This window comes from Protomyctophum bolini, assembly GCF_963924005.1.
Source record: "Protomyctophum bolini genome assembly, chromosome: 7".
Lineage (NCBI taxonomy): Eukaryota > Metazoa > Chordata > Actinopteri > Myctophiformes > Myctophidae > Protomyctophum > Protomyctophum bolini.
In genome coordinates, this window is record NC_137868.1 from 26,609,403 (window position 1) to 26,622,571 (window position 13,169).

At 42.5% G+C, this 13,169-nt stretch overlaps 1 protein-coding gene across 2 annotated transcripts in view; it reads left to right on the plus strand.

Moving 5' to 3' along the window:
* Window positions 1-12,559, plus strand: part of LOC308319075 (DENN domain-containing protein 3-like) — a 30,750-nt gene extending 18,191 nt beyond the window's left edge. Inside the window, exons 21-31 of one of the 2 annotated variants that reach the window (XM_080768915.1) lie at window positions 641-900; window positions 1,010-1,180; window positions 1,417-1,546; window positions 1,648-1,755; window positions 4,490-4,629; window positions 5,225-5,385; window positions 6,302-6,438; window positions 6,520-6,638; window positions 7,129-7,266; window positions 7,775-8,017; window positions 12,225-12,559. In XM_080768915.1, the coding sequence (XP_080625041.1) occupies window positions 641-900; window positions 1,010-1,180; window positions 1,417-1,546; window positions 1,648-1,755; window positions 4,490-4,629; window positions 5,225-5,385; window positions 6,302-6,438; window positions 6,520-6,638; window positions 7,129-7,266; window positions 7,775-7,993 (1,583 nt within the window). In that variant the 3' untranslated portion in view covers window positions 7,994-8,017; window positions 12,225-12,559. Of the gene's footprint in view, window positions 1-640; window positions 901-1,009; window positions 1,181-1,416; window positions 1,547-1,647; window positions 1,756-4,489; window positions 4,630-5,224; window positions 5,386-6,301; window positions 6,439-6,519; window positions 6,639-7,128; window positions 7,267-7,774 lie in introns of both variants that reach the window. The other variant, XM_080768914.1, reaches the window with a different exon arrangement.
* The last annotated feature ends 610 nt before the right edge of the window (window positions 12,560-13,169 follow it).

Sequence of the window (13,169 nt, forward strand, 5' to 3'; positions counted from 1 at the left end):
AAGATTTTAAACATCTCTCTCCCCTTTAGTTGTTGGGGTATTGGCCAAGTCCATTTGAACATAGGCCTACCTGGAATTTTCACTGGAATTTCCCCTCCTAACTAATTTATAGGAGCAGTGGGAAACTATTGAACAGCACCCAGGGAGCAGTTGGAGTCCAGTGATTTGCCCAAGGACAAGTCAATGCTAAGCCAGAAGGAGCCAGGGATCAATCCGGGAAGCTGCAGTACCTAAACGCAGGAGTTCTCAACGTTTTTGGCTGGGGACCCCCGGAAATGATTTGGCCATGTCTCGCGACCCCTGCCCCGCCCACCTCCAAATACCAATACAAATTGACTACAATAACCTTAACACAATCAGTGCCGGGATTCCTTGTGTGCGTGTGTGTGTGTGTGCGCGTCTATAGTGTACTGTATTGCGTAGTACTTGTAAATGCGTCTGTTTGCGGCTATGTCAACCTGTTTGCTTTTGTATTCAGAATTCGTGGATGTCTCACTTCTGTGCATCTGCATACATATTTTTGAGGTGTGCTAGCACCTCCTATGTCCAGCTTTGAGAGTTTGTGTAAACACGAACATTGAAGACAAAACTGAGGACGCAAATTGTGATTGGCCAACATCTAACTGTCTCTTTGTCCCAGGCCCTCAGAAGCAGGTGGAGCCCGAGCTCTTCAGAGTCTTCTACACATTCTGGAAGGAGACTGAGGCCGAGGCCCAGGACGTCAACTTGCCCTCGGAGGTCATCGAGCATCTGGACAACAGCGAATGCGTCTACAAGCTGTCATCGAGTGTCAAGACCTCCCATGGCGTTGGCAAGATCGCCATGACACAGAAACGCCTATTCCTGCTCACTGAGGGACGACCTGACTTTCTGGAAATCACCAAGTTCAGAGACATAGAGGTACCGTATATTGTGGGAAATAATAATACTACTGCTTGTCGAGCATAACAAGGCAATACCACTATGTCTCCATCTCCCTCGTTTACAATTGACCTTTACATTCTTCCAGGAGGTGAAGATCGCCTCAGCTGCCTCCTTCCTCGTTCGCGTCCCCTCACTTCGTATCCATACCAGCAGCAGGACTGAGGTGTTTGAGGCCAACCTGAAGGCAGAGACGGAACTCTGGAATCTAGTAGTGAAAGAGATGTGGGCCGGACGCAAGATGGCCGACCAACACAAGGTACACACAGGGATGTCAAACGGGAAGGGACAAGGCCGGGGCAAAGAAAAAAGGAAACAATGGCGAACGGGAGGCCGACAGACCAACCGGGGCCCACTGATTGCCAACAATCGCCACACCAGCCCGGAGGAGGGGGACCCGGCCTCAAAGGGACCCGGTCACGGCCTCCCGCGTCTGGTTTCTCACTGGTACTGTAACATATACATATTGTAGCTCTCTTTCTGTGTCTACTGTAGGATCCTCAGTACATGGCCCAGGCTCTGACAAATGTCCTGCTGATGGATGCTGTGGTGGGCTGTCTACAGACCCAGCGGTCCATCTACGCTGCCTCCAAACTAGCCTACTTCGATAAGGTCAAACATGAAGGTATTTGTGAATTATTTCTGTTCATTTACAGGTATATTCTGTTAACCTCTGAAATGTTATAATTCATTCTTAAATACTGTGTGTGTTGTGGGGATGACCAGTGCCCATGATGGTGCCTGAGACCACCTCAGAGACTCTGAAACACAAGATCAACCCCTCATTGTACCTGGCTGAGCCTCAGACTGTACATGTGCTGCTGTACACACCAGGTAAAACTGCATCCCCTTCTTTACAACTTTAAATGCAATGTTATACATCATTACATATATCATGTACTGTATCATTTATATATATTATAAAGAAGTAAGGGATCCAGGCATCTGCATTGTAGCTGAAATAATGTGGTGCTATTATTGTGTATGAATTTTATCGGTCGTTCCATTATAGACCAAGTGAATTGCCTCACTGAAATCTAAAACTTTATATCATGCAGATTTGATCTGCCTGATAACCACTGGTCAACCATCTCTGTTAAAACTGTTGCTAGATTGATCTTTACAAAGGCATGTTGACTTCCAAAAATATACAGTAATTTCCTTCATATAATTACATATTTGTTTACTCACTAGACTGCTGGTAGTAAATGTGTTGGCGTGAATCTCATTGGTGTCAAATGGACACAGATGGCTTCTTTTAACTGGGTCCATGTTAAGTGAATTAGTGTAACCCATGACACCTCAAATGCATATTTTTGACTAACAGACTACTTGCTAGTAACAATCATTAGCTCCACATTCCTGATTAACTGATATACAGTAGTAAGTGCAGGATATGCGCCCTCCATCATCTAATTTAATTTGAGCAGAGAAATCCTTTGCAATGTAGGGTCATCAGGAGCTTGTGTGTAATAATCAGTCTGATAACAGTTCTCTTTAGTCCTGCTCCTGGCCTGTGCCCCAGGGATCATTCTCTGTTCTCTTTAGTCCTGCTCCTGGCCTGTGCCCCAGGGATCATTCTCTGTTGGTGATTCATTGTGTGGGTGTCTGCATATTGTCTCTGTGTTGCAGTCACAAGATGGTGTGTCATTATGCAGTGGCTGGCTGGTGTGAACTCCTTGTGTTTAGCATTCGTCTCATAGTGTTTCTCAACCTGTGGGTCTGGTCCCCACATGATTTTGAAGGGGTCCCCAGATTACTAGTTGGAATCCTGGTCTTACTAACTGCTACCTCTGCGATAGATACATAGCAGTTGGATAGACTCCAACTACATTTTTTCCCAGAAAACTACATTTGTATAGTGGCGTGATGCACATTTGTACACAATCATCATCAGTCTCTAAATAATTATGAGATTTCACTCATGTTTGCTATTTGCTTCCCTCTCGGCTTTGAATGTATGTTGTCAGTTAATATTTAGAAAATAATTAAACATTTTGTTCTCAGTTAGCTCGACTGTTTAAAATGATGGTTTATTCCGTGTGTGTGTGTGTGTGTGTGTGTGTGTGTGTGTGTGTGTGTGTGTGTGTGTGTGTGTGTGTGTGTGTGTGTGTGTGTGTGTGTGTGTGTGTGTGTGTGCATACTGAGTGTTTGCATACTCCATATGAATTATTGTATGTGAGGCTGTGAGCGTGTGCATAGTATGTGAGTGTATACTGTTGGTTTACTCTGTCATTGCTTATACTGTATGTGAGTGTGTTTATACTGTGCACAAGTGTTTGCATACTGTATGTGAGTGTGTGTATACTATATTGTTATGTGTGTTTGTCTAGTGCACAGAATGCACTAATGCAGCACACAGAATGCAGATTGTATGTGATTGTGTTTGCAACTTTGCATACTGTATGCATTTAGATAGTCCAGCAGCATATGTTCTCAACCTTTTCAGGCCATGACCCTCCAAAATAATCATATTTGAACCGGGGACCCCCCAAAATAATCATATTTGAACTGGGGACCTCACAAAATAATCATATTTTAACTGGGGACCTCACAAAATAATCATATTTGAACTGGAAATCCCCCAAAATAATCATATTTGAACTGGGAATCCCCCAAAATAAACATATTTGAACCGGGGACCCCCCAAAATAATCATATTTGAACTGGGGACCTCACAAAATAATCATATTTTAACTGGGGACCTCACAAAATAATCATATTTGAACTGGGAATCTCTGAAAATAATCATATTTGAACTGGGAATCCCCCAAAATAATCATATTTGAACTGGGAATCCCCCAAAATAATAATATTTGAACTGGGAATCCCCCAAAATAATCATGGTCCTAATGGTAACCCACAGATGGAGAACCACTGTCATACAGCACCAGCTGCTCCAGTGAAACCTTGTTGTGTACAGAGTACAGACAAGCAGGATAATAACTGTCTTGTGAGAGACTCACTGTTAAATTATTAATTAACAGTCAGTCAGTCTCTCACAAGACAGTTATTATGCTACTTGACTGTACACAACACAACCATATTATGGTGCTGATACCAACCATAGCCACGGGAAGATGTTTTTGAGTAGGGGGTCACGGTGCAAATTTCATGACATTCCTAAAATAGGGATCCCAGGTTGCAAGTGGTTACGTCTGTCTGTGGGTTATTATTAAACCAATGAAAGGAATTAACAAGAGCTTGTGACTAAATAATAACTACATGGATCCATTGGAACTAGAGTGAGTCCCTACAAAGGTTTCTGCCGACAATATGTGATATGCAATATAAGTAAAAGTCACTATTAGTCATATGCCTACTTGAATAGCATAATAAATGGAAATAACTTTACCTAGCTTGAGTGAAATGTATTGGTGACACTTCCTGGTACTGTTGAAGTTGCTGCACCAAGCAGCCTGTGAGGCTACTTGACTTTGGCAACTCTGGCAGATGCTATTACTGTAGCTCCACCTGCTGGAGATAATGAATGAGTGCACACTTTAGACACCTTCCCTCCCATCAATCAATCTCCTCCATTTCTCTCTCTCTCGTCCTCCCTCCCCAGGACAGTTGAGTTGCAGTGATTCAGAGGGCGATGGGAACCCTAAGCTGTGGGTGGCTCTGAGTGGAGGCAGGGTGGTGGTGTTTGATGCAGCCAGCTGGTCCATGCTGCAAGACTGCATCCAGGTCGGAGCGTCTCAACTGGTACGAACAGAGCCGTAGTTCTGACCTTTACACGCAACAAAAAGCGTTGTGTATCACCGTGGCTCAGTGACATCATCTTGTAGTTTTTCTAACCACCGTGGTGAGAGGGTGATCACCTCTGTATGCGTCCATCTTAAGAGGAAGAGAGGGAAAGAAAGGAAGAGGGGGGTAGGAGATTGGGACTGAGACCAAGCACCCAAGCAATAACCCAGCCAATTGCAATTATTTGAGAATATTCTGCCAGCTTAAATTCAATGGAAGGTTACATGGAAACTGTACATGAATGTACCATCATTCTGGGTGGACACTGTCTGCACATGTGATGGATGGCCCAAGCCGCTGGCGTAGCAGTCCGGGCACCTAGGCAGCAATGCAGCCTGACAGCGTGTCGCAGGATCCAATCACGATCCCCGCAACCTTTGCTGCGTGTCACTTCCCATCTCTCTTTCCCCATTTCCTGTCAGTCTACTGTCCTATCCATAAAATCTGAAATAAAAAAACAATTGTGATGGATGAATGATAGATACAGTAGATAGATAAATAAATTCACATGCTATCACTACAATAGTGCTTATACTACTTCTCTCTCCTGTAGAATTGCATGCTGGGACTGAACCAGGATCAGGTGTGGGTTGGCTCTCAGGACTCTGTCATCTACATCATTGACACTCGCAGCATGTCCTGTAACAAGCAGCTGACTGAGCACAGACATGAAGTGACTGGCTTCACCTTGGACAACAGAGATCAGCAGAATGGGTACGAAGCATTGGCTTTCACTGAGTTCGGTTCTGACCAATGATCTTATTTGGAATATGCTAAAACACTGAATGGCCACAGCACCTTATAACTGCCGTGTGCCCAGCAGTGTTCAGGTGGGTGTTTTCAGAGCATCTTATGATCAAACAGTTGATTGTGTTCCGGTTTGGATCAACAGAACTAATGTAATAATATACTTTAAGTTCCTATTTAGCAGTGTCATAATAAAAACTTGCTTTTCAAGGTTTTGAAGACACAATCTCATAATTGAGCAGTTGAGACGAATACCAGTCTAAGTCCACACTAATGATCCATAATGTATAAATGATGGATATGGGGTCAGGACGGCTAGGCCTTTTCGGGGAGGGGTCAGAATAATTTATGGACTTAGACTGTTATTCGTCTCAACTGCTCATTGTTGTTTAAAAAAAAAAAACCCTAGGTGGGTTTGGCGAAAGGGCCTTTCTGTGTGGAGTTTATGTTCTCCCTGTTTCCCCTAGGGTAGGTACACTCACAAAAACATGAGTAAGCCTGGTCTCTATACTGTCTCCCCCTGGTTAGCCGGAGCGCCTGATGGAGGGGAAAGGAACTGTATGGAATAATGTGTTCCTTCCACAAGGTTCGTCCTACCTTGTGGAAGGAAAACTCACTCGTGTCAAGCATGAGCTCAGTTCAAGGCTCTCCCCAGGTTGGCAGAATGAGAGTTAAGAGTAGTGCCCAGGATTACAGTTAAGGAAATTGGCACTGGGTGTAAAATGGGTTACAAACATGGAATGTGGAATAAAAATGTTTAGGACATTCAAAATATGAATATTACGTATATATGAATATTTTGCCAGTTATTTGGCAGCCCACTTGCAATATCCTCACCGGGTGCTGTGAAGATGCCTGTGTGTGTTTGTGTCTCTCCCTCCAGTCAGCAGCCATACTCCTGCAGCGCTCAGGGGACCATTCTGCAGTGGGACTCCTCCAGTCTCAAAGTCAAGCGGCAGTTCCAGGTCAAATGCGACCACCTCTCGTCCATACAGATCCATGAAGGCGCTCTGTGGTGCTGTATGTGAAGTTTCACCCATTCTTTTTCAGATAGTCATGAACAAGAATGATTAGCTGAATAGCAATCTTGTGGATGTGCAGGTTGTGGTGACAGCATTGTGGAGCTGAAGAAGAATGGGACACTGCAGAGGAAGATTGAGCTTCCTGATGAACTACAGAGTGAGTCCAGGTGCTTCAGTAGCTTCATCATTGTGCTGGAGGTGAGTTTGGAGCAGTGGTTAACCAGTAACTAAGTACCTTTACTCGAGTGCTGTACAAAACAATATTATGAATTAAGAAAATGTATGTAATTTCTTTCTGTTTGAAGACACTCAGAATGCCAGTCAGTTGAGCATGTTGTCAGTCAGTGTTTCATTTAGCAAGTCAGCTTCAAGTCAACTGTTTACCGGTAGTTATTGGAGAACTAGGGGTTATAAGGGTGTGAGTTACTAGTAAGATTTATTAGGTTAACAGTCACATATTAAGAAACCACATAGGTTACCTACATTAGGGTTATTGGCAGCAATTATCTAGTGGCTGCTACTTACTGTATAGTCTTTATCGAAATCCAGGCAAATTGATCACGGAGTATGTTTGTGGCCACAGCCGCTCACATAGAAAAAATATTCCCTCCACCACATCAATTGTGTTTGTGTGTGTGTGTGTGTGTGTGTGTGTGTGTGTGTGTGTGTGTGTGTGTGTGTGTTCCAGCGAGGCCAGTTGTGGACAGGCTGTGCAGACTCAGGGGAGCTGTGCTTGTGGGATACTAAAGACAGCAGCCTTCCTTTTGAGAGGATCTCCCTGTCAGGCAGCACTGGTGTCACCTGTATGATCCGAGTTAAGGACCAGGTACTGCAACACAATTTATTACAACATACAGTAATAATGTCAAACTCTACATTTGTGCACAAATGCTATCGATGGGTGGACCGCTAATACTTTCAAGACTTTCAAGTGGGCTCTGATCCAGAAAGGTTTGAGAACCACTTATTTAACCGATGGTAGAAGAGGGGCGCTCAGGTGGGCAAGTCGCTGTGCCGAACGTTACAAAGTCAGTTTCAGCCGACTCAGCGCCGTTCGAGTTAGGGACAGAACTATAAATCATCGCCCCCCTTATCTCGGTACCTCCGAGATGTCAACAGCGCCTCGCGCGATCCAAACTAACACACCCAAATGCTCCCTACCCCCGTTTCAGCCAATCAGAAGCCATGGCTCGCCCCCATGAACACTATTATGTGTAAAGGCCAACTATTCATGTCTGCATGTCCTTCCTTCCTTCTAATCTTTCCTTTCTTTCTTTCCCCCTCTTCTCATCTCCTGTACCTTTCTCTCGTTCCAATACGTTTTCTGTCGTCAGATTTGGGTGGGCTGTCGCGCTACCAGTGGTGAAGATGGCCAGTGTGACAGCCAGCTGAGGAGCCAGGTGTTGGTGGTGGACCCAGAGAGCCACGCTGTGCAGAAGGAGCTCCAGGCTCACAGCGACAGCATCCAAACACTCTGCTGTGCAGAGGACCGTTACGTTCTCAGCGGCTCTGCATGCCGAGACGGCAAGATCGCCATCTGGAAGGTCGAGTAGAGGGAGGGAGGAGAAGAATACGTGGTGCGTACAAGAGAGCAAAGAATCGGAAGGAAGAAATGTTGCGTTTGACCTCCTGGCTGTTGATGAGTATTGCAAATGTTAAAGGGAGAGGAAGGGCAGGTGATCGGCACATACAACTACTGTACATTATGAGCTCTGCACTTTTGAATCCCATCACTACTAAATATGTCTAGGACAAGCTTCCATGAGAATTGATTTTCACAAACAAAATACGGATTCCTGCTGCTGATATTCTGCTGATATGAACCTGTTCATTCATCTGGGCTTAGAGAGAGAGAGAGAGAGAGAGAGAGAGAGAGAGAGAGAGAGAATATTCCTGCAAGAGGAATATCATTTCAATAGTTGAATATTATTTCCATAGTGCAAAGTACACTTTCCTCACTTAAGACATATAATTCATATCGGAACATATAAAGTATGATACATTCATACATTCACACATGGCTGCAAAAGTACAGATTAATCAAAGCCTAAAACTCTCCTTGCTTTACAGGTGTCCAGGAAGCCATATGTCTTTGTGTGATTGTTATTGTGTTTCTATCTCCTCACTGAAATTGAATTTAAACAGATACAAAATTAAAGACATGTATTTAGAATACCTTACACTATGGTGCCATCTGCTGTATACTGGACACATTACCATTCAGCACGGAACTGATTGGGTTTTTGAAAATAAAGATGTGAAATTAAAGAGATCCAATAGAGGGCAAAATAAGACAATAATTGGATGAATAAAATAATCACACAAACATGCATATTCAGTAAAAATGGAAACGAGTGGGTGAGGGAGCAACAGCATAAAATATAATACAATTTAAATCACAACAGCTTTGGAATGACATTATGTTGTGCCTGTTTATGTCTCAGGTAAGACAGCTACACTACAGTGAGTAAATAGTGCATACAAAGGTTAATAATAAAAGGGATAACTGAATAATCCCACAACAATTAAATGAGTAATAGTGTTGCACCTGCACAGAATAAATTAACATGTTTGCTGTACACAGCAGGCCAGGCCCGGGCCTGTCCAGATGGACAGGGCCGGGCCTGAATAACGATTCATTACTTAAACGTGAATATCTCTGTATTATAAAAAACCCCAAAAAGTAATTTAAACTGCTACTGCCTTCCCTCAACCAGTTGTGTATTGCGAAACAGAATTAGTCTCTTGCAACCTGAAATGCCAAACCTGTTGTTCTTTGTGCACCCTTGCTCTATTATCTATCTAACTGTGGGCCTGGCCCAAGTAGGCATATAACAAGACAAACAAAACAATGTAATACTGTACTGTACTAGTGTGTAAGTAACTTCTGCCCAAATTGTCTTAGCTGCTGGGTGATGCCACAGCACTAAAGTATCCACTTCTCCAAAACCATTCCTATCCTCTTGAGGGGGATATTATATTTGCTATGTAGAATTTCCAATCGTTTGACTCTGAAACTCCATAGCCTATACCATTCTACAAAGGTGATTATTTATATAAAATGTCTATATTTTAATATTCCACGTTCTCTGCACTTTCTCATTAGAATGAGCACTCTCACAGAGCAAAGTAAGCAGTTTCTGGTCTCACTTATTGGACCCATTTCATAATTTACAGACAATATGGCCCTGGGCATACTATTTAAGAAAGACTTGATCTTTATATAAATATGACCTTTCAAACCCAATTAAGCACAAAGAAGCATGAAATGTCGTTCCATGGCCTTGTCCTCTTGGATTGGCAGGATTTAATTTCCTGATAGTGATACTGACTGTGCAACTGAACATGCTGTCATGATGAGGTAGCTTTGTAATCTGAGACTGTGGATCCACTTTGTCATTTCAATGTCATTTTGGAGAGTTGATCACAAAGGTTTCAAGGTCCAAGGTTCACTTTACTGCCAAATGAGCCGTGGTTGTTAGGCAATTATCTCAGTATGTTCACAATAAAAATAAAAAACTGAGGCATAACAGAAACACATATACATCTGCCCTCCATAGAAACACCCACATAAGTCCTTACAATTCCAGTCAGGCAGTCAGGCAAAAGTCTGATTTTATGAGATCATATTAGTGTTCTTTGCATTATTATTTTACCCTACTTTTCCCCTTCAGCTCCTAACAACTTTCTGTCTGCCACCGTGGAGAAGGGTTCAAATCCTCTATTATGGTCTATCCCTCACTCCAACTAAAACAATAGACTGGGCAAACAATAGACTGTTTTCCAGAAGGTGGCAGAAAATGTCCCTCCGGGTCAATTTCCCATAGCTTCATTTAATTGGCTCAACAGCAGACAGACAAACAAACACACAACACCTAGAATATGGATGCTGGGGTTCAGGTGGTTAAGCCCCACTAAAACGCCCCACTGTCTGAAAAGACTTATCGGAGACAAGACGAGTAGACGACACATATGCTTGTCTTCACCCTCCCACAGACTGAAGGCCCACGCATACTCTAGATTTAGGTGATGAGCTACTCATCTAAAAACAGAGATGTGTTGGGGTGAGCGGTGATCAGTGAGTCACTTATCACCTCTGCGTGATGTCATAGTTATAGTTTTCCCAACCACCGCGGTGGTCACCTTACACCTAAAACTGGAGTATGCATGGGCCATAACTGTATGGTTTGGCAGTGTCAGGGTCCAGGACAGTTAGGTGCCCAGTATACTGCCCACTCTTCCTCTATCCCCTATTCGTTCATTTGTTATGTCATCATAGCCTAATCAGATGACAAACACATGTGCATAGTCAAGTGTGAAGAGCATACAGTATCAGAATGAAAACAAACTCTTTCAGATGTCAGCGTGTAATGGTAGCTTTTTATCATGGTTCTTTACCTAAACTTCCCAAAACGTATTGTCTATAATTATTTTTGGAAAGGCCATTCTTTTTCTGTTGCCCTGTGATGCTTAAATCTTAGTGATTATTTTCCCTGTGATATTTGAGGTATATTTGGGTATAAGATTAAGGTGTGTACAGTACTGTACTATACTATACAGTATGTGAAGTTATTGTATTATTATTGCTTCTCTAGAAGTGGAGAGCAGCTGCAGAAAGTATTTATTGATGTTTAAACTTCATTATATAAACTGTCAATTGATATGTGCCACCTGCCAAATGACAAACCTTCCTATTCACATCCCACCTTTAAAGCACAGGAAATTTCAGTCTGGGAGGAGGTGTGCGTGTGTGTGTGCGTGCATGTGTGTGTGAGCATGTGCGAACAGCCAATTAGCCTTATCCTGCCAGGTAGAGGAGAGTGAAAATATTAAAGTTCAAACATTCATTCATGTAAAATGTAGGAAAATGTAACGGTTTGTCTTTATAATTCAGAAACCCTTTTAATAATTTCCACATGTTTCGCTAACTAAAAGGTTTTAACAGCAACGGCATTATCCTTAATTTTCACATTTCATTGTGAAATGTATCTATGATTGAATAGACTTGGCTTGGAGGGTTTTTCTAAACATTCCCGATCCAGTGAAAGTGATTTAATGCCACTCTAATGCTATGAGCTCGCTCTATTCAACACTCTGAACCCACGGTGCCATTAAAACAACCCTCTGACCCCCTCAGGCAGGGACCCGCTCCTCTCTGATAATATTTTCATAGGCTGTGAATTATAAGTGTTTAAAGGGGCAATAATCGCAGGGTTAAACGCATAGCGAGAGAACCAGCCAACCACAAGCTGAGAATAGAATGGCATATGGGGTTATTATATAAAGTTAAAACTTAGATCACTTCCATTCTTTTATTGCATTATGTTACAATAACATACAGTGCAAGGTGAAATTCACCCGTAGGCCCATTCAAGTCCACGATGCAGTGTCCAGAATGTTCCAAGATGTATGTCAAATCCCTGCATTCAGAGTGATGGCATCTGTCATTGACCATCGTTTGCGAAAACGACTTGTTGAATTGATTTGTTGTGTGGATACTTTATTGAACATTCTGTTCTGAATCACCTGAAATGATGTGAGCTTATCTTGCAGCTATGTTGTTACTGTAGGTTTACCCCATAAAAATGTTTGACATAAATAGCCAACCTGATATACTTCATTGTGAGACCGTGTCCACTCACCGGAAATAGATCTACATGCTCACAGTCACAGTCGGAGAATGGTGTGAGGTTTTATCCTCTTCCACATCACCTCTCACTAACAAACTATACCTACCTATAACTACTGTATATCTATTCTACCTAGTATACACTCTATCTACAGATACAGTATCTGTATCTCCACTTCCCATCTTATTTTGTTTGGCCTGGCATTTGGGGACTGGAAGTGCCACTTCATCACAGCAGAGTTTTGTTTACCTTGGGGTCTGCAGAAGGATGTCTGTTAAACTGATCTGAAATACTCAACCTGGTTTTGGCAGCTTCCTGCAAACACTGTTGACTCTGAGAAGACTCTATGAACTATATATGTGAGAAATGAACTGCTTCTAGTAACTCCACATTGAGCCGCAGTGGAGTGTGGAACTGTGCCACTCCTGAATGCTGCCTGAGTGTGGATTAGCACTATTCTGGATGTCTAGTGAATTCCATCCTGGAAGACGCCTGGAAGACGCCTGCATCCTCTTTTAAATCCCATAGTGCAAATATGCATGTAGCTCACATATAATGTTTGAAAATACAAAAGAAAATACAAAAGATTTAAATATATATCAGATCTTTTTTAAATCTTGTAATAATAAAATATATTTTAGATATATTTGGCTCACATTCTCCCATAGTGTCCATGCCATATTTTGAGTGGTTTTTGTCGTTGTGGAATATAAGGAATATATATCTTTGCTCGAGTCTAGGGCCAGGCCTACTGGTACTGTATGTCAAAAAGAACTATAGAATTCTAAACCTTGAATGCGTGCTTTTACTGTAATGATGCCATTGGCTCAGAAAATGATACCAATAGATGAGTACATGTCAGTTTATAGTGAGGTGTATTTTGAAACAGGGCAGAATACCGATACCAGTGTTGTGATCTTGTGTTATGTTTATAGCTGTCTAGCTATATATCTCGTGTATAATATCAGACTCCTCACTCATATGTACACTTGCAGTTTGGGCAACTCGAAAGCAAAGTCCACATGCCCCAACATTTTATTTACCTGCCATAGTGTCAACCCGATATGACCAAAAAGGGCCGATACCGATACTTTTCCGA